Source organism: Bos grunniens, chromosome 22 (assembly GCF_055505025.1).
Source record: "Bos grunniens cultivar Pamir isolate PY7600 chromosome 22, Bosgru_T2T1.0, whole genome shotgun sequence".
NCBI lineage: Eukaryota > Metazoa > Chordata > Mammalia > Artiodactyla > Bovidae > Bos > Bos grunniens.
This window is the reverse complement of record NC_141186.1, coordinates 33,119,007-33,141,497: the sequence shown is the minus strand read 5'-3', so window position 1 is coordinate 33,141,497 and position 22,491 is coordinate 33,119,007. Positions and strand designations below refer to the sequence as shown.

Here is a 22,491-nt window from a genome sequence, read left to right as displayed (position 1 = left end):
TAAAGGCAGAGAAAAACTGGAAAAGATGCTTGCGTGCCAACATTCACCGCAGCACTAGTTACAATAGCCACGACGGGGAAGCAGCCAGTATGTCCATGGACAGATGGATGACGAAGATGCGGTACAGTTACAATGGAATATGACTCAGCCATTAAAAAAAGGAAGAAATAAGGCCACTGCCAGCAACATAGATGGATCTAGAGATGACCGTATTAAGTGAAGGAAGTCAGAGAATGACAAATAGCCTACAAGATCACTTACGGGTAGCATCTAAAAATCAATGCAAATGAACTCATTTGCAAAGGAAAAACAGTGACCCACACCTTAAAAACAAACTTAGTGTTACCAAACAGAAAAGGTGGAGCAGAGGGAGGGATAAATGAGGAGGCTGGGATGAACATATATCCATTAATATGTATAAACAAGTTAATCAACGAGGACCTACTGTGTAGCACAGGCAACTCGACAGAACACTGTAATAACCTAAACAGGAAAACAAAGAAGAATAGATAGACGTCTATGTATCACTGAATCAAGTTGCTGTACACTCAAACACAAGATTATAAATCAACTATATTCCAATAGACATTAAAAAGATTTTTTAAATGCCATCAGTATTCCCCTCAGGCCTCGGGTACCTGGCCTGGTGTCACATCCCTGAAGCCTGAGCTGCCTTGGGTCCCAAGGCTGGACTCGGGTGGAGCTGAGGGGCCTGGGGAGGGATGTGCCAGCAAATGAGCCCCCTTAAACCTGGCATGCCTGGTCCCCTGTGGAAAGTGAAAGTGTTAGGTGCTCAGTCGTGTCTGACTCTTTGCCACCCCATGGACTGTAGCCCACCAGGCTCCTCTGACCATGGGATTTTCCAGGCAAGAATACTGGAGTGGGTTGCCATGCCCTCCTCCAGGGGATGTTCCAAACCCAGGGATCGAACCCGGGTCTCCAGCACTGCAGGCAAATTCTTTACCATCTTAGCCACCAGGGAAGCCCTGTGGATGGGAACCCCTTCTCCAGATCCAGGCAGGCCCTCCTACAGCTCAACCAAACCCAGTACACCCAAAGAACAGTGGACCCTCTGGGCCAGAAGAGCTCTAAAAAGTCACCTGGTCTCCAAGTCTCCCGGAGCTGGGATTCCCACCAGCTATCTCCTTCCTCAGAGTCCCCCCACCTACAGCACCCTCAGCATCACAGTTCTGACAAGGCTTAGGATCTGTATGGGTGGTGGAGGGTAGCGGGGGAAGAAGTCATGAGACAGGAGCCCTGGCACAGCGTACTCTATAACAAGCCAGGAACATGACTTTCTCTAGAGTTCTGTTTGCCCAAGGAACCCGACTGGAGCATCAGGAAGTGCTGCCAAGAATTTCCCTGGGGGTACAGTAGATAGGAATCTGCCCGCCAATATAGGGGACACAAGTCTGATCCCTGGTCTGGGAAGATACCACATGCCGTGGAGCAACTGGGCCCGAGCGCCACGGCTACCAAGCCTGCACTCTAGAGCCTGTGGTCTGCAACAAGAAAAACCACCACAGTGAGAAATCCAAGCACCACAAACGAGAGTAGTCCCCGCTCTCTGCAACTAGAGAAAAGCCAATGCAGTGACAAAGACCGGGCACAGCCAAACTAAATTAATAATAAAAAGTGCTGCCGCCTTGTGGACATTTTCCATAACAACAACTTTAAAATCGCAGCTTATGGGCACTAAGAGTTGGGCACGACTTAGCGACTTCACTTTCACTTTTCACTTTCATGCATTGGAGAAGGAAATGGCAACCCACTCCAGTATTCTTGCCTGGAGAATCCCAGAGACAGAGGAGCCTAGTGGGCTGCCGTCTATGGGGTCGCACAGAGTCGGACACGACTAAAGCGACTTAGCAGCAGCAGCAGCAGCATATACACAAGGCCTCAAGAAATGAGGCCATTTATCTCCTCAAGAAATGTCCTGGAGTAGGTAGGTAATTGAAATCATGAATTCAAAACAGGTCAGACCATAAGGAAGCCAATTTGAAGAGGCCAGTTTAACATATGCTTATTTTAAAGCACAAGATGCTCCACATGGCTCATTATCAACCATCTGAAAATCTACACAAGGTGTCACCTTGCACTGGTCAGAGTGGTCATCATCGAAAAGCCCACAAAGAATAAATGCTGGGGAGGTTGTGGAAGAAAGAGAATCCTCTTCCTACACTCTTAGTGACGATGTAAATTGGTATAGCCACTACGGAGAACAGTATAAAGTTTCCTTAAAAACTAACAATTGAGCTAGCATATGATCTAGCACTCCCACTCCTGGACATATATCCACAGAAAACAGTAATTCACAAATATAAATGCACTCCAAGTTTCACTCCAGCACTGTTTACATCAGCCAAGACAGGGAAGCAATCTAAATGGCTATCGATAGATGAATGGATAATGAAGATGCTGTATATATACACAATGGAATATGACTCAGCCATTAAAAAGAAAAACAATGCTATTTACAGCAACATTTACAGAAAAATAATGCTATTTACAGCAACATGGATGGTACTGGCAAAGTAATATCTCTGCTTTTCAATATGCTATCTAGGTTGGTCACAACTTTCCTTCCAAGGAGTAAGTGTCTTTTAATTTCATGGCTGCAATCACCATCTGCAGTGATTTTGGAGCCCAGAAAAATAAAGTCAGCCACTGTTTCCACTATTTCTCCATCTATTTGCCATGAACTGATAGGACCAGATGCCATGATCTTAGTTTTCTGAATGTGGAGCTTTAAGCCAACTTTTTCACTCTCCTCTTTCACTTTCATCAAGAGGCTTTTTAGTTCCTCTTCACTTTCTGCCATAAGGGTGGTGTCATCTGCATATCTGAGGTTATTGATATTTCTCCCAGCAATCTTGATTCCAGCTTGTGCTTCTTCCAGCCCAGCATTTCTCATGATGTTCTCTGCATAGAAGTTAAATAAGCAGGGTGGACAATATGGCATATTGAAAAGCAGAGATATTACTTTGCCAACAAAGGTCCATCTAGTCAAGGCTATGGTTTTTCCAGTGGTCATGTATGGATGTGAGAGTTGGACTATAAAGAAAGCTGAGCACTGATGAATTGATGCTTTTGAACTGTGGTGTTGGAGAAGACTCTTGAGAGTCCCTTGGACTGCAAGGCGATACAACCAGTCCATTCTAAAGGAGATCAGTCCTGGGTGTTCATTGGAGGGACTGATGCTGAAGCTGAAACTCCAATACTTTGGCTACCTCATGTGAAGAGTTGACTCACTGGAAAAGACCCTGATGCTGGGAGCGATTGGGGGCAGGAGGAGAAGGGGATGACAGAGGATGAGATGGCTGGATGGCATCACTGACTCGATGGACGTGAGTTTGAGTGAACTCCAGGAGCTGGTGATGGACAGGGAGGCCTGGCGTGCTGCAATTCATGGGGTCGCAAAGAGTCGGACATGACTGAGCGACTGAACTGAACTGAACTAGATGGTACTGGAGAATATCAAATAAAGTCAGAAAGAGAAAGACAAGTATCATATAATATCACCTCTATATGGAATCTTTTTTAAAAATGATAATTAATGTATTTATTAACTTATTAGAGAAAGAACTTAATGGTTCCCAGGGGTGAACCTATAGATTGGGAGTCTGGGATTCACATGTACACACTGCTATATTTTTCTTTTATCTGTAAATATATTTGTTACAAGCATATTTCCCAAACCATGAGGTCATTTTAAAATGATTATATATACATATGTGTGTCATATTTAATATATAATGACATGTTATATATATAAGTTCAGAACTTTTTTATTGAGGTAAAACTGAAAATTACACACTGCTGTATTAAAATAGATAACCAACAAGGACCTATTATACAGTGGCCTGGAACTCTGCTCAGTATTCTGTAATAATCTAAATAGGAAAAGACTTTGGAAAACAATAGATACATGCATATGTGTAACTGAATCACTTTGCTGTATACCTGAAACACAATGCTATTAACTACACTCCAATAAAAATCATTTTAAAAACAACAGAAAAAGCACATACATTTCAAGTGTCATGGAACATTTTCTAGGATAGATCACATTATTGCCATAAAACAAGTCTCAATAAATTTAAGATGACTGAAATCAAGCATCTTTACCAACCACACAAGTATGAAACAAGAAATCAAATCGCAAGAAGAAACCTGGAGAAAACAAAGATGAGGCGACTGAATAACATGTTACTAAAAAAAAAAAAAAAAACAACACCAATGAGTCAATGAAGAAATCAAAGAGGAAATCAGAAAACATCTCAAAAATAAAAATAAAATACAATTTTCCAAAATCTATAGGATACAGGAAATGTAGTTCTAAGGCGGAAGTCATAATGATACAGGCCTACCTCAAGAAACAAGAAAAACGTGAAACAACCTAACTTACCATCTAAAGAAATTAGAAGAACAACAAACACAGCCCAAAGTCAGCATAAGAAAGAAATATTAGAGCAGAAACAAATGAAACAGAGACTAAAGAGAAAATAGAAAAGATCGACAAAACTAAGAGCTGGTTCTCTGAAAAGATAAACAAAATTGATTAACCTTTAGCCAGACTCATCAAGCAAAAAAAGAGAAAGGGCCCAAATAAATAAAATCAGAAATGAAAGAGAAGTTACAACCAACACCACAGAAGCACAAAGAATAGTAAGCGATTAGTACAGATAATTATATCCCAGCAAACTGAACAACCTCAAAGAAATCTAGAAACATGTCCTTCCAAGACAATCAAGAAGAAATAGAAAATGTGGATAAATTGATTACTAGTATTGAAATGGAATCAGTAATCAAAAAACTCACAACAAAGTCCAGGATCAGATGGCTTCACAGATGAATTCTATAAAACACTTAAAGAAGAGTTAATTCTTTTCATATTATTCCAAACATTTAAAGAGGAAAGAATGTTTCCAAACTCATTATCCTTATACTAAAACTACAGACCAAAAGTTAAGACCAAGACTCTACCAAAAAAAAAAAGAAAATTACTGGCCAGTGTACGTAGTGAACATAGATGCAAAAAATCTCAACAAAATATTAGCCAGCCTAATTCAACAATATACATTAAAAGGACCATGGTAGCGGTTCAGTCACTCAGTCATGTCCAACTCCCTGCAACCCTATGGACTATAGCCTGCTAGGCTCCCCTGTCCATGGGATTCTCCAGAGAATACTGGAGTGGGCTGCCATTTCCTTTTCCAGGGGATCTTCCTGACCTGGGGATCAAACATGGGTCTCCTGCATTGGCAGGCAGATTCTTTACCAACTGAGCACCAGAGAAACCCTAAAAGGACCACATGCCATGGTTCAGTGGGACTTATTCCAGGAATTTTAGGGTGATTCAATATCTGCAAATCAATCAACGTGATATACCACATTTACAAAATAAAGGAGAAAACTGCACGATCATCTCAACAGATAAAGAAAAAGCACTTGACAAAATTCAACATCCAGTTGCTTAAAAGCTCACAACAAAGTGAGTATAGAGGAAGGCACCTCATGTAATAAAAGCCACAGACAAGAGACCACAGGCAGCATCACACTCAAAGGTGAAAAGCTGAGAGCTTCTCCTCCAAGATCAGGAACAAGACAAGGATCCCTATCACCACTTCTATTCAATGCAGTATTGAAGTCTCACTCCTATGAAAAAGAAATAAAAGTTATCCAGATTAGAAAGAAAGAAGCAAAACTGTCACTGTTTGCAGATGTTACAATAGTACATATTTTTAAAAAACCTTAAAGACACCACCAAAAAACTTAAAACTGATCAAGGGATTCAGTAAAGTTGCAGGATACAAAAATCAATATACATAAGTATATTGTATTTCTATAAACTAGTAATAAACTATCAGAAAGAAAAGTTCAGAAAATGATCCCACATGGGATAAGTCAACCTCATATACCACTGGTGGGAATTTAATCTGGTGCAGCCACTGTGGAAAATATTGAGATTCCTCAAAATACTAATATTAGAACTACCATATGATCCAGCTATCCCATTTCTGGCTATTCATCCAAAGAATAAAAAATTTGAAATTTTTTCTGTTTTGTTTGTTCTTTATTTTGTTTTATAGATTCCACATACAAGTGAAATTGTATGTTGTTTTTTCTTTATCTGACTTATTTCACTTCACATAATACCCTTTAGATACATTCATGTTGTTGCAAATGACAGAGTTTCATTCTTTTTATGGCTGAGTAATATTCCGTTGTGTGTATAGGGACTTCCCTCATGGCTCAGTGGTAAAGAATCCACCTGCCAACGCAGGAGACGTGGGTTCAATCCCCGGCTCAGGAAGATCCCCTGGAGGAGGGCATGGCAGTCCACTCCAGTATTCCTGCCAGGATAATCCCTGGCAGATTATTGGAAAAGAAATATGTACCCCTATGTTCATTGCAGTATTATTTACAATAGCCAATGTATGGATAAAGAAGATGTGAGATATAGATGTGTGTGTGTATGTGTGTGTGTGTGTACACATGCACGCACGCTCAGTTGTGTCCAGCTCTTTGCAATGCCATGGACTGCAGCCCACCATGCTGCTCTGTCTGTGGGGTTATCCTGGCAGGAATACTGGAGTGGACTGCCATGCCCTCCTCCAGGGGATCTTCCTGAGCCGGGGATTGAACCCACGTCTCCTGCGTTGGCAGGTGGATTCTTTACCACTGAGCCATGAGGGAAGTCCCTATACACACAACGGAATATTACTCAGCCATAAAAAGAATGAAACTCTGTCATTTGCAACAACATGAATGTATCTAAAGGGTATTATGTGAAGTGAAATAAGTCAGATAAAGAAAAAACAACATACAATTTCACTTGTATGTGGAATCTATAAAACAAAATAAAGAACAAACAAAACAGAAAAAATTTCAAAGATACAGGAAAAAAAAAAAAAAACTGGTGGTCTCCAGAGGGGAGAAGTATGGGAAGCTGGACAAAACAGGTGAAGAGAATTAGGAGGTACAAACTTCCAGTTATAAATTAAGCCATGGGGATATAATATACAGCATGGGGAGTACAATCAGTAATACTTTAATAATTTTGTATGGCAACAGATAGTTACTAGACTTACCATGGTGATCACTGTGTAATGTATATCAGTGTTGAATCACTATGTTGATCATTTAAAACTATCACAATACTCTCAACTATTATTACTATCATAATAATTCAACAAAAATGATAAAAATCTACATGACTTTTATTAAAAAATTAAAAATCTACAGAGGCAAGCAAACACTGCTGTTACTTTTCCAAATGAATCTGTGATTAGTGAAGATGAAATAATTCTCTGCTATGCTAACACTCACCAAGCATCAGCCAATGCGGAAAGATATAAATAAAAGATCCCGTTCCCATCTTCAAGCAACTTGTAGACTAATGTGAAGACAAACATTCAGCAAGTTTTTACAACAAAATGATATCCATGTCAGGAACTGGAAGTATGGTGAGATACAGAACATATAGATTTGAAAGAAAAGGCATCAACTGGACAAATGTGTTTTGAGGGGACAAAGGCAAAGATTCAAGTATGGATACAGATGGGTGAAGTGCAGAGATGAAAGGGAACAGAGAAGACTCCAGTGTGGCTAGGGTACAGGAGTTGAAAGAAAAACAAAGAAAAAAAGACAAAACCAGATTATGCAGGGTTTCATCAGCCACACCAACAGGGTAAGGACTTTAGATTTCATTTTAAAGACGGCAGAAAGTTGCTGAAGTAAGGTTTTATTGATAAATATGAGAGTGACGTGACAAGCCCTATTTCCATAGAAAGATCATTCTGGCTACTGGGTGAATGCTGGAACACTAAGATGGTTAGCTCCGCAAAATATGACAAGGCCCTTAGACTGTGGAGGGGACAGCCGAATACAGAAAAGCAAACTGATCTGAGGACAAGGAGACAGAGTATGATTTGGGCTCAATAATGGAGAAAATACATATATTAAACTGTTCTTAACACTGTACAGGAGGTGCTGGGCAGAACTGCTGGACTCAATATGCCAGCAAATTTGGAAAACTCAACAGTGGCCACAGGACTGGAAAAGGTCAGTTTTCATCCCAATCCCAAAGAAAGGCAATGCCAGAGAACGTTCAAACTACCGCACAATTGCACTCATCTCACAAGCTAGCAAAGTAATGCTCCAAATTCTCTAAGCTACGTTTCAACAGCACATGAAATGAGAATTTTCAGATGTTCAAGCCGGATTTAGAAAAGGCAGAGGAACCAGAGATCAAATTGCCAACATCCATTGGATCATAGAAAAACCAAGAGAATTCCAGAAAAACACCTACTTCTACTTCACTGGCTATGCTAAAGCCTTTGACTGTGTGGATCACAACAAACCGTGGAAAACTGTTACAGTGATGGGAATGCCAGACCACCTTACCTGCCTCCTGAGAAGCCTGTATGCAGGTCAAGAAGCAACAGTCAGAACTGGACTGGACATGGAACAACGAACTGGTTCTAAATCAGGAAAGGAGCACGTCAAGGCTGTATATTGTCACCCTGCTTATTTAACTTATGTGTAGAATACATCATGTGAAATGCCAGACTGGATGAAGCACAGCTGGAATCAAGATTGCTGGGAGAAATATCAATAACCTCAGATATGCGGATGACAGCACCCTAATGGCAGAAAGTGAAGAACAAAGGAGCCTCTTGAAGGTAAAAGAGGAGACTGAAAAAGCTGGTTTAAAACTCAATGTTCAAAAAACAAAGATCATGGGATCCAGTCCAATCACTTCATGGCAAACAGATAAGGAAACAATGGAAACAGTGACAGACTTTATTTTCTTGGGCTCCAAAATCATTGCACATGGCAACTACAGCCATGAAATTAAAATATGCTTGCTCCTTGGAAGAAAAGCTTTAACCAACCTAAACAGTGTATTAAAAAGCAGAGATATTACTTTGCTGACAAAGGTCCATATGGTCAAAGCTATGCTTTTTCCAGTAGTCATGTATGGAGGTGAAAGTTGAGCCATAAAGAAGACTGGGCACAGAAGAATTGATGCTTTTCAACTATGGTGTTGGAGAAGTCTCTTGAGAGTTTCTTGGACTGCAAGGCGATCAAACCCATCAATCCTAAAGGAAATCAGTCCTGAATATTCACTGGAAGGACTGATGCTAAAGCTAAAGTTCCAATACTTTGGCCACCTGATGCGAAGGGCTGACTCATTAGAAGACACCCTGATGCTGGGAAAGATTGAAGTCAGGAGGAGAAAGGGATGACAGAGAATGAGATGGTTGGATGGCATCACCAACTCGATGGCCATGAGTTTGAGCAAGCTCTGGGAGATGGCAAAGGACAGGGAAGCCCGGGGTGCTGCAGTCCATGGGGTCGCAAAGAGTCGGACACGACTGAGTGACTGAAGAATAGCAACGACGACAACAACAAACTGTTCCAGCTGGAGAGCCAAAATTAGCCTTTTTTTTTTAAATGTTAAAGCTCCTCATTCTTTTTTTTAACTTAGGTCTACAATTCTTTATCTTTAATCCCCAAATCCAAAAAGCTCTGAAAATGGCAAGAATTTCTTTATGATGGTAGCAATACCTGACTTGAATTAACATGAGGCTCTTCATCTTGTCTTATCCCATCCTGCATAAATATTCATATATTTCGCTGCATAAATATTAGTATCTGTGATTATGGGGTGCAACTGAAGAAGACTTCAGGACTGTTAGCTGATGGTATATGTACTTTTTTATCTTGAGAAAATCTGATGAAATCTGCATTTGGCGACTCACCTGACCTCCAGGGTTTCTGGTGAGGAATTGTAGTTGGGAAACATTTCACGTTCACCTTCCAGCTTGAAAGGTGGCTAAGATCGTGCTGACATAGACCACAGGCATGCATACCACACAAGTACGCTATACAACCTATAAATCTGTGTCTGCCTTTGGCAGGGGAGTTGGCACATGTAAGTCAGCTATTGTTGTCAACTGTATAATTTCAGAGATAAGAATGGGTGTGTATGTTTTAACCACTTACCTTTAGAGATGCATCTGGTAAGACGGGAAGTGTTCATTTTCACAGGTTCCACGCCGCTGTAGAGAAACAGCTACAAGACTTACCTCCTGTGTGTGTTCCCCTGGGGACTGACACTTGTGTCTAACAAGGTGTCTGCTGGAAGGAGCCAGGGGCATCAAAAGGAATCAGTCCCAGGCCTCCATCTACAACCATCAATCCTCATTCATTTTTCTAAACTACTGGCACAGTACTCAGCTGGGGGATGTGGAAACAACAAATAAATGATACATGATCCCAGACTATTCTCAGGGAACCTGCTCCAAAGATGTCTCACAAATAGTAAACTAGAAAAAAAATAGAGTATTCATCTGTAACATTAAAGAGGAGCTGAGAAAACCAGGTTGCTAAATTTTTTGAGCAGCATTTGAGAGCAGGAAGAGCATGTCTGGGGAGGTGACTGCTCCATTGGATGATATTTGAAGAGACAGCCAGGCAAGAAGAAATCAAAGCATATCTTCCTAGTTGTCTAGTAAGAGAAGTCCTCGTTGGTACCTTTTGAGAGACATCATTAATGCCTTACTCATCAAGAAATTTGTAGGGTTACATTTATGCTCACTTTTATTTAATTTTATTTTTCGCCACACTATATCTTCACTGCTACCCACAGGCCTCCTCTAGTTGCAATGCACACCGGCTTCTTGCTGTGGGGCATGCGCTCTAGAGCACAGGCTCAGTAGCTGGTGGCATATGGGCTTAGTTGGGGGATCCTAGGGAATCCTCCCAGGCCAGGAATCAAACCTGTGACCCCTACACTGGCAGGCAGATTCTTAACCACTGTACCACCAGGGAAGTCCCTTTATGTTCATTTTTAAAGTGACACGGACGTAGTTGACCTACTTTTCTTTGGAGTTGCAAAGACAATAAAGCAAGAAGGTTCTTACAGTGTTAGGTCCTTGGGCAACATTAGGGAAACTGACTGTAACGGTCTTACCTTCAACACAAGAGGGCTGAGCCCGAGTCGTGCCAGCAACCTGTCCTGGGAAGCAAGAACACTTGACCGTCTGGGATCGCTCCTCTATGCGGTTCTTGTTACAGCACCTGTGCACTGCAACCACCTCACAGGTCCCTTGCTTGATTTGGTGGTGACCTGGTGGGTAAGAGGGGAACAAAACAGACCCAGTACTGTTAGGAAGAAACGGAACTACCAAGAGGATCAATGACGCCACGACTACAGCTTTCCAATTCCATGTACTGTATCCATGAATCTATGTAAGTTTTTTGTTTTGATGTAACCTTAAACTTAGATAAAGGTAACAAGAATAGTGGCATGAACTCCTATGAACTTGCAGCAGACAGAAATTTGGCTTCTGGGACCTTTAGTCCCCTGGTATCACACCCATGGCTGCTGCTGCTGCTGCTGCTGCTAAGTCACTTCAGTCGTGTCTGACTCTGTGCGACCCCATAGACAGCAGCCCACCAGGCTCCGCTGTCCCTGGGATTCTCCAGGCAAGAACACTGGAGTGGGTTGCCATTTCCTTCTCCAGTGCATGAAAGTGAAAAGTGAACGTGAAGTCACTCAGTCATGTCTGATTCCTAGCAACCCCATGGACTGCAGCCCACCAGGCTCCCCCATTCCCAGGATTCTCCAGGCAAGAACACTGGAGTGGGTTGCCATTTCCTTCTCCAATGCATGAAAGTGAAAAGTGAAAGTGAAGTCGCTCAGTCATGTCTGATTCCTAGCAACCCCATGGACTGCAGCCCACCAGGCTCCTCCATCCATGGGATTTTCCAGGCAAGAGTACTGGAGTGGGTTGCCATTGCCTTCTCTGACACCCATGGCTATGTTATGTTATTTACATGGCAGCGAGATTTTGCAGCTGTAATTAAGATTATTAATTGGTTGAGTTTCAGAGAGGGAGATTATCCTCGGTTACCTATGTAGAGCTAATGTCATCATGTGAGCCCTTCAAAGCAGAGAGAGAGAATCAGAAGGGGAAGTCAGGTTGAAAATATGAGACGGGCTCCAAAGCACGTCTTGGTGGCTTGAAGGCAGAGGGGCCAAGAGTCAAGGAAATGGAGACCTCAGTCCTACAACTACAAGGAGCTGAATTCTGCCAAAAACATGGATGTGCTTGGAAACAGATTCTTCCTTCGGGACCCCATAAAGGAATGCTCTCCTGTCGACACCTTGAATTTAACCCAGAGAAACCAGCCAAACTGTGCCAGTCTTCTCATAGAAACAAGCCACTAAATTTATGGTCATTTGTCAGAGGAGCAATAGCAAACCGATAGAAGATCTTTCACCAAGATATCCTAATCATTAACATGTGACCCCATTTGCTTCATCATTCACTTTCTTTCATATATTTTTTCTGAGCCATTTAAGAGTAAGTCGAAGACATGACATTCCTTCACCCCTAAATACTGTGTATTTCCCAAGAATAATTAATTAACTCTCTGACATAATTAACAAATTCAGGACAATGAACGTTAACATAAAGCTATTACATAATTGACAATCCTCAGTTCAGTTCAGTTGCTCAGTCGTGTCCAACTCTTTGCGACTCCATGGGCTGCAGCATGCCAGGCCTCCCTGTCCATCACCAACTCCCAGAGCTTACTGAAACTCATGTCCATTGAGTCGGTGATGCCATCCAGCCATCTCATCCTCTGTCGTCACTTCTCCTCCCAGCCTTCAATCATTCCCAGCATCAGGATCTTTTCAAATGAGTCAGCTCTCCACATCAGGTGGCTGAAGTAATTTCCCAAAGACTGTCCTTCAGAGCAGTTTTCCTTCTCCCTCAGGATCTAATACTGGATCCTGCATTATATTCAGTTCACTTTTCTTTAGTCTTCTTTTGTCAGAACTATTGCTCAGGCTTTATCTTCCACAACTTTGACATTTTTAAAGAATACATGTCAGTTACTGTGTAGAATGTTCCTCACTTTGGATTTGTCTGGTGTTTCCTCCCGATGAGAGTCAGGCAATGCACTTTGGCAGATTATCCATTTACTCCACTACTGGTGCGGTGCCTGTTAATTACATGCCTAAGGTGGTGTCTACCATGTTTCTCCATCTCTAAAGGTATTATTTTGCCCTTTGTAATTGATATGCATTTTAAGGGGACATATATTGAAACGATGGCAACACCCCCTTCTTCATCAGACTTTCACCGCCTATTTTTAGCATCCATCGATGGTTTCCGTCTGAACCAGTTATTAACATGATGGTTGCAAAATTGATTCTATGTTAATGTTCAAATTCTCTCAGATCTAGACAGGAGGAGACCCTTCACACTGGCAGCTCTGTCATTTTTGACATATCCCCATTACTCTTTGAGTTCTTTCTAACTTTCTGGCGCAAATGGAGACTCAAAGATGTGCCAGACTCACCCTTTATTTTCCCTGCCGTCATCATTTTTCTCAAAGGAGACCTGATTGTTTTTAGTGGGGCATCAGATTTAGAAACCAAGGTCTTGGCACAAAGGTTTATTCATTGCTACCAGGGAGTGATTTGGGGCTGAGAGGATAGATCGATCTAGGAGTGTGTGTGCGCGTGTGTGTGTACAGCGTAAGTTCACACCAATATCTCCAATTCCAACCTAGCACCACAGGTTCTCACTACTCTATCCACAATTCTCTATTTGTATCTCCTGACACCAATAATGAGAAACCTGACTTCCATAGTCCTGTAACAAACAAAAAGCAGTTTAATTTACTTTGGAGTTCATTTTATCCGTTAGAACTCTTCTGTTTTAACAACGGAAACTGATCTGAGCTCACTTAATTCAAAGAGGATTTACTGGAAGAGTATCAGGAGCGAGGAGAGCAAAGAGAGAACTTAGGTTAATAATGTGTGTGCGCTCAGTCACTCAGTCGTGTCTGACTCTTTGCGACCCCGTGGACTGTGGCCCACCAGGCTTCTCTGTCCATGGGATTTCCCCCAGGCCAAGAATACTGGAGCAGGTTGCCATGCCCTCCTCCAGGGGATCTTCCCAATCCAGGGATTGAACCCAGGTCTCCTGCATTGCAGGCGGATTCTTTACCATCTGAGCCACCAGGGAAGCCGAGGTTAATAGTAGCTGAACCTATTCTCATGAGTGACCCTGAGGGAATGATTCTACTCAATGACTCTGTCATTCTGTTCAAGGTCATGTCAGCTGTGGCAACCACCATCTACGGTGATCCCCAGTCAGCCCTGCCTCCTCCAGTCCACACGTTTGTGCAGTCCCTTCCCACATGGTACCAGGGTGGGTCTCCGTGACCAATAGCCTGCTGTCATAATATGGCACTTCCACAAGCAGGTGGCCACTCTTCCTGTGCCCTTTGGATCACTCACTCTCGGGAAACCATGGCATAAGCGGCTCTTATAAAGAAACTGAAATCTCTTGCCACGAAACCCTGTAAGTGAGCTTCTAGGTATATTTCCTCTGATGCTGCACCAGCACTGGTCTGGGTGCCAATACCAACAGCAAACACCAGGAGCAGTGGTTTGAGGAAGCCGTGCTGCATGCAGCTCTGAGCGTCTTGTGGCCAGGAGTTAGAGTCTGCTGCCAGCAGTCGCAGGAGTGAGTAAAATAATATCCAGTTGACCTGTGAACAACGCAGGAGTTAGAAGCGCCAACTCCCACAGACAATCGAAAATCTGAGTATAACTTACGGTTGGCGCTCCTTACCTACAGTTACACATCCACAAATTCAACCAACCACAGGTCATGTGGCACCATGGTGCATATTTATTAAAGAAAATCAGAGGACAGTGGACCTGCACACTTCAAGCCTGTGTTGTTCAAGGGTCAACTGTACATTGTTTCAAGCATCTAAGATCAGGGCTAATTTGTTACACAGTAATAGATAATTTTATTTTTCTGGGCTCCAAAATCACTGCAGATGGTGACTGCAGCCATGAAATTAAAAGACGCTTACTCCTTGGAAGGAAAGTTATGACCAACCTAGATAGCATATTCAAAAGCAGAGACATTACTTTGCCAACAAAGGTCCGTCTAGTCAAGGCTATGGTTTTTCCTATGGTCATGTATGTATGTGAGAGTTGGACCATGAAGAAGGCTGAGCACTGAAGAATTGATGCTTTTGAACTGTGGTGTTGGAGAAGACTCTTGAGAGTCCCTTGGACTGCAAGGAGATCCACCCAGTCCATTCTGAAGGAGATCAGCCCTGGGATTTCTTTGGAAGGAATGATGCTAAAGCTGAAACTCCAGTACTTTGGCCACCTCATGCAAAGTGTTGACTCGTTGGAAAAGACTCTGATGCTGGGAGGGATTGGGGGCAAGAGAAGAAGGGGACGAAAGAGGATGAAATGGCTGGATGGCATCACTGACTCAATGGGCGTGAGTCTGGGTGAACTCCGGGAGTTGGTGATGAACAGGGAGGCCTGGTGTGCTGCCATTCATGGGGTCGCAAAGAGTCGGACATGACTGAGCGACTGAACTGAACTGAACTGAATAGATAACTAATACACTAACTCTGGTTATAACTAGGATGGAAAGACTTAGCTTCACTCTAATTTTAAAAAAGCAATATAAACAAGATTACAGAGGCAGTGTTCAGAAATTATTAACGAAAGGCAAGCTTTTGAGCACCCTCAGAGCACCCACCTCAAGGTTTTCACAGATTCCATTTACATATAAATTGTTCTGTGAATTATAAGAAATCTCATCTACTCATTAAAACAGGTTTCCCCAAGGAGTCCCACGGGTTAATGTGTTGCTTGGTCTCTGTTGTTTGGTGCATGTGCTTCGAATAACAAAACTCATTCAAAAAATTCTGTATTTCAGATTTTCAGTCCATAAAGACAGGCCTTCTACAAAATAATCTCTGCATCATGCTGAATGATTTTCTGGCCCTTCCCTATCATACCATCTTAAACGGGGAAAAACAAAATCCAAATAACGGTGAGAACAAACACTAAGGCAAAGTTTGATTTGTAAAATACGTAAAAGTGGAACCAGTACCCAGAGAGTCAGACCGCCAACATGAGAGACAGCTTTCAATCCACAGCACAAGAACACAGCAATATGAAAGACATAATTAAAATGATAAACCTAATTAAATGTTCACAAGAAGAGTGTTTATTTCCCATAGGTAGTTGTGTGTGACTGTAAGAAAGTACATAAATAAAAAATAGAGAGTAATTACAGTGTCGGTAAAGTAGCATGGAACTTCAGCACGACGTGAGCGGAGAAGTGAGGACGGGGAGAGCTCACGGGAAGAGTCTTTCTCTGGTTTCCAATTGCACATAAGCACCTTCGGGTCAAACAATCCCAGACAGGCAACGACTGAGGGCCGGGGGGAGAAGGGTGGCCAGTCCTCTCTCAGTGACCACCCTCCCCGTCAGCTGCCATGACACACTAACCCAGACTGGGTGGCCTCAAAACAGGCTTTGTGTCTCAGAGTTCTGAAAGCTAGACACCCAAGATCAAGGTGCTGGCCAATTCAATTCCTGGTGAGAGTTCTTTCCCTGGCTTTAGACAGCCTGTTTAAAAAAAAAAAAAAACTAATTTACTTACTTTAGTGTTTTGGCTGCACAGTATGTGGGCAGGCTCTTAGTTCACCTGACCAGGGACGAAACCTGCACCCCCTGAACTGGAAGGTTAGAGTCATAGCCAATGGACCGCAGGGAAGTCCCCCTCCTTCTTACTGTGTCCTCGCGTGGCAGAGATAGCATGCTCTAGCATTGCTTCCTCTTTTCTCTAAGGACACCAGCCCTATTAAATTAGGGTCCACCCTATGACTTCATTTAACTTTTATCGCCTCCTCACAGACCCTGTCTCCAAACACAGTCACATTTGGGGCCCAGGGCTTCAACGTATGAATTTGGTGGGGGAAATCTAGAACAGCCATCATGCCATATTAAATGGCCATAGAGAGTCTATAATGAAAGCAGCTCTATACCCCATTAAGAAAATAAAAGAAATATGCTTTAGTAACTTCCTAGACTAGCCAAGAAGTGAGGTGAACATTCATTAATATTATAGTTTGCTAAGAGTTTTGTTGCTATTTAGATAACCATCCACAAACGCAAATAGATTTTTTTTTCTATTCAGTCTTGTCTCTGAATAATCAGCTTGCCTGGTGTAGATTTTATTCATTTATATAGCACCAACTCTGGTACTTTATTGATTTTAAGAAACATTTTTTTTTCATCTTTTAACATGTCAGGAGATGTCACAACTGATAGCATCTTACCATTATAATTGGCATTGCTTTCTCTACTTTGAAATACACAAAATAGCAATGTATTTCACAACTGACAGCATTTCTGACTTGATAAACTATGTCAGGTTGCAAGCACTGTTGTAAACTTCCTATAAATATTGTCCCATGTGGTCTTTAAAAATGCTATGATGTAGGTACTATTTTCATTTCTATTTTACATTTAACAAAATGTCCAGAAATTAATTTGCCCACATTAACACAACTAGAGAATGGAAAGAGGAGAGATCCAAAGCTACACAGTGTCTATGATGTCACAGGATGGTGGAAAATGCAGTAGCTATGGTAGCTAATATTTTACTGTGTGTATGCTCAGCTGCTCGGTCGTGTGTGACTTTTTGCGACCCCATGGACTGTAGCTGGCCAAGCTCCTCGGTCCAGGAGATTTTCCAGGCAAGAACGCTGCAGCGGGTTGTATATACACAGAAAGAGATTTATCCTAAGGAACTGACTCAAGTGATTATGGAAGCTGGCAATTCCCAAGATCTAAAGAGAGAGTCAGCAAGCTGGAGAAGCGGGAGAGCCACAGTGTCATTCTAGTCCAAAGGTGGACAAACTCAAGACCCAGGAAATGCGTATGTTTCAGTCAGCGTCTAAAAAGAGGAAAGGTTGGAAGAAATCTCTCTTACTCAAGAGGAACGTACAGCTTTTTGCTCTATTTAGGCCTTCAACTGATTGGATGGGGCCCACTCATTCTGGGGAGGTCAACTGAGTCTAAAGATTAACCTATAAATTCAAATGATCATCTTATCCAAAACACCGTCCCAGAAACACCCAGAATAATGCTTGGCCAGGCACCCCACCAGTCAAGCTGACATATAAATGTAACCATCATAAACATCATACATCTATCTATGAAGTATAGTGTTGCTAGACAGGAAAACAATGAGAGTAGAAAGCAGACAAGAAACGAGTGGCTTAGCTCTCTATAAAGACATAGAAGAGGGATGCCTTGTTCAATAAGCTTAGTACCAGGAATTGGCCACTTCAGATAAATTCACTTAAAACAAACATGCATCTTCTCTCTTAAACAGCAAGGAACATTTTGGTCGGGGAACTGTCTTGAAAACTACAGCTACATACATATGACAACATAAGGGCTATGCAGTAAGTGAGAAGTTGTGCTGAAATTTCTCATGTGAGGTTTACTTTAGAGCTTCAAGGTGTGGAGTGGAGGATGGACGGATGAGTTATCCAGAAGTGGAGCCAGGTTCACTGGACAGAAACTGGCCAAAGAAGGGGGAAGAAAAGAAAATCACTATCCTTTTAATGCCATTAATCCTTGTCAGTTTCTGAGCCATTTCCCTTCCAAGCTTCTTCTCTGATAGGTGGATGGAAGTGTATTATTTCTATTTATTTAACCAACACTTTCATACAGTGTACTATGTACCAGACACTATTCTCAGTGCGCTTAGAGGCATATATTTAAACTGGGGAAACTTGAAACATTATTTGTTTTTACTTTTTCTTTAATTGGAGGATAATTACTGTGCAATATTGTGATAGCTTCTGCCACATACAAACATGAATCAGCCATAGGTATACATATGTCCCCTCCTTCTAAAACCTCCCACCCCCTCCCGCCCCCTAGGTTGTGACAGAGCACAGGCTTTGGGCTCCCTGTGTTATACAGCAAATTCCCATGGGCTATGTATTTTACATATGGTAATATATACATTTCAGTGCTACTCTCTCAAATCATCTCACTTTCTTATTCCTTTCCACACTTCTGAATTTGCAATCAGGTTGTATACGCTCTTTTCCAAAAAGGTGACATAACATACTGGCAGAATTGTAAAATCTAATATGCCTGGCTTCTCACTCACCTGAATAATTTATGTATACACCATTAAAAGAGTTATGACAATCCTTACGAGAAAAATTCATTGCTTTGGGATTGCTACAGAGGATAGATTAACGTTATCTGCTTAAATACGTATCTGTTTTTCTTATTAAATATGTTTTTAAGAAAAGTTGACAGCAGGGTAAATAAATACATATTTGTCCCAGTGCAGGGTCTTCCCAGGATAAAAGGGATAAAATACAAAACCTCATTTGCAATAAAAGTTCTACTTTGATTGGCTGAAGCTAACTGAAAGCTGATAGAGAGACAGAAGGCGTCCGATTAGGGTGAGTTTCTTGATGCTCTTATTTCCCTTGCATCCTTTTGGTTTTGTTTAAATCCTTTCCCCGCTTCCTCCTCCAGCCCAGCACAGGAAAATACACCCTCAGAGGGGAGCACCACACTCCAGTGATCTTAGCAAGTGTTGCTTTGATTTGAGCAGGGTTTTCTCTACAGTATTCTCATCCTCCCCCTCCATGGGACCAGAACACAGCAAACAGAAGGCTGAAAACAAGACTTCATGAAATGAAAGCAGAGAACGAGGCCGTGGCGCGCCACTTGCCTTTGGGAAACAAGCTCACTACGCCTAGTTGTGCTTCCCATCTAAACTCTCAACTTTCTTCCCCAGTCCTGGACCCAACATCACTCTCTGTCCAAACGAGATACCTGAGACTATGGACATTAAGCCTATGGTAGCCATGGGACCATCAGCTGGACAAAAGTCATAATTTCGTTGTGCAGACAAGTATCCCCTGGGCTCCTGCTATGCTCCAGGCCTCTGCTGGGGTTGAGCAGACAGTAGTAAAGAAGAGAGATGCTTCTGGCCTCAGCAAGTAGAGATAACGAATGGCAGTATCTGACGATTCTCCCAAGGCGGAAACAGATTTCTTCCCTGAAGGTAACCAAGGAGAGAGCGCTGGACTTGGAGTCAGAATTACTGAACTGGAATGCCAACTTCCAGACTTGGGGAATTCAACTCAGTAATTCAACCTCATTTTTCTGAATACACAGCTAGTCTGTTATCTATCACACAAGATGGTTCTGAAGTTTCAATTAAAGTGCTTAATGGTATCATGAGCTACTTCAAACACCATAGATGTTGAATAAATGACTTTGGGTTTTTGTTTACATATTTATTCAATAACTATTTGTTGAACACTTGCTCTGTGCCAGACACATGGAAACATAACAGTGACCAAGACAGGACAAAGGACCTCTCAGATTCTGGTGATGAAAGAAACACAAAGCAACAGAGATGGAATTTAAAATAGGGAGCACCCAAGAACCTAACATGTCAGTGTGACATTGAAGTAGAGGAGAGAAGAACACTTGCAGATTATCTGAGGGCAAGAGGCCCTGACACCTGGTGCTGTGTGAGAGAAGGGTAGATTCATAGGCAGTGATGCCGAAAGATAATGCAGACTGAGTGGGCAGCTTCCCCAGCACCTCGTGGGTCATGGTGGGGGCTTGGGCTTTAGTTACAATATGACTCAGAGCCCCTGGGAAGTGTGAACTTGGAGTGACCTGCTATGACAAACCTCTGTAAAGGATCTACTGTGATGAGCGCAGACTGAAGAGGAACAGGCTGGGAGCAGGGACGCAGCTCCTGTCACCACAGTCCAGGGAGAGGTGGCGATGGCTTGGAGCAGGTGGCGGTAGTGGTGACATAAGGAAAGGTGGGGTTCTGGATACAGTTAGAAGGTAGAGGCGATGGGATGTGCTGAGGGGTTACACGTACGGTGTGAGCAGAAGAGAGGACTCAAAGCAGACGCTGAGGCTGCTGCCATGAACGAGAAGGGTAGGGATGATCCTCCAAGAAATGAGGGCAAACCAGGAGTTTACTTGGTTTTAGGTGCTGGTTAGATACCTAACTGAGGAACATCAACTAGGTGGTTAGGTGTGAGACTTGAGTCTGAAGATTAAGAGAGAAGGTTGGTTTAAGTCTGTCCATCATTAGAATATGTGGATGGTATTTAAAGCCATCAGACTGGGTCAAACCCCCAAGGAAATAATTGGACCTCAAGAATTTTTTTTAAGGATCACTTTAATGGCACAAATTTGGAAGAAAAGGGGTGACCAGCGGCCTAAAACGAGAACCAAGGATGAATGAGGGGTATTCTGGCAGCCCAGGGGACAAAGATTTCAAGGATAAGGGAGTGATCGTGTTAAATGCAGCTGTGAACTGAAGTAAGATGAGGACCCCTGGACATTACAGGATTAAAGCCACTGGTGGCCTTCACAAGAAAAGTATCAGAAGAACAGTGGCGGCAAATCATGATTGGAACAGGTTTCAAGAAAACACGTAAAGTGAGAAACTGGAAACAGTAATTACAGCTAGAAATTGTGCTGTGAAAGGCAGAAGAAAAATAAGAATGTATACGGTATAGAGACATTAGCAATCTTTAGGTAAGAGAGTTTACAACAAATATGTATCAGTTCAGTTCAGTCGCTCAGTCGTGTCCAACTCCTTGTGACCCCATGAGCTGCAGCACGCCAGGCCTCCCTGTCCATCACCAACTCCCGGAGTTTACTCAAACTTGTTTCCATTGAATCGGTGATGCCAATTCATCCTCTGTCATCCCCTTCTCCCACCTTCAATCTTTTCCCACATCGGGGTCTTTTCAAATAAATCAGCTCTTCGCATCAGGCGGCCCAAGTATTGGAGTTTCAGCTTCAACATCAGTCCTTCCAATGAATACTCAGGACTGATCTCCTTTAGGATGGACTGGTTGGATCTTCTTGCAGTCCAAGGGACTCTCGAGTTCTCCACCACCACAGTTCAAAAGCATCAATTCTTCAACGCTCAGCTTTCTTTATAGTTCAACTCTCACATCCATACATGACTACTGGAAAAACCACAGCCTTGACTAGATGGACCTTTGTTGGCAAAGTAATGTCTCTGTTTTGTAATATGCTGCCTAGGTTCTCTTAGAGAAAATTGGATACAGAAAACTGCTATAGAGATGTCTGAGCAGGTAGGAGGTTATGGGCGCAACCTATGTGAAGAGGTGGGCATTTGACAGAAGCACACACAGCTCACTTATAACCTTCCTTATCCCAGTTTTCTGGGTGTCACCATTGTGCCGGATGTTCTATATGGAACCTGTGTTCACTGCTGTATGACTATTCACTGACATCATCAGTTAAAAAACTATGCCGGGTCACACAAATCTAGTCCCCGTTCAACAGCAGGAACTGTACCGCCAAGTCTCAGAGCAACCCCTTGGTGATGGTCCAAAAACATCCCATGACGTGAGTATTACAAATGCTGAAGAATCTCATAAAGCCATTCAGTATAGCTGCCTGAATACTACTCAAAGCCACTTTACTGAGAATACGGCAGATTTAGGTCAAGAGGAGAAAGTCACCTGGAAAGACTTCTCAGAAGGGAGTGGCTGGGACTTTCCTGGTGGCCCAGTGGT

The 22,491-nt window shown here is 42.5% G+C and overlaps 1 protein-coding gene across 10 annotated transcripts in view; it reads right to left on the bottom strand.

The window, feature by feature from the left end:
* TAFA4 (TAFA chemokine like family member 4) overlaps positions 1–22,491 on the bottom strand; it is a 215,892-nt gene that overhangs the window by 19,479 nt on the left and 173,922 nt on the right. For 5 of the 10 annotated variants that reach the window (XR_015151316.1, XR_015151315.1, XR_015151319.1 and 2 more), the window contains exons 4-5: positions 10,985–11,140; positions 10,015–10,149 (exon numbers count right to left, since the gene is read on the bottom strand). Coding sequence is in view for 3 of the 10 variants with exons in the window: in XM_086366904.1 (XP_086223030.1) it covers positions 10,985–11,140 (156 nt within the window). In the remaining 7 variants the exon portion in view is untranslated. The remainder of the gene's footprint in view (positions 1–10,014; positions 10,150–10,984; positions 11,141–22,491) is intronic. The other 5 variants (XR_015151314.1, XM_086366904.1, XM_086366903.1 and 2 more) reach the window with 2 other exon arrangements.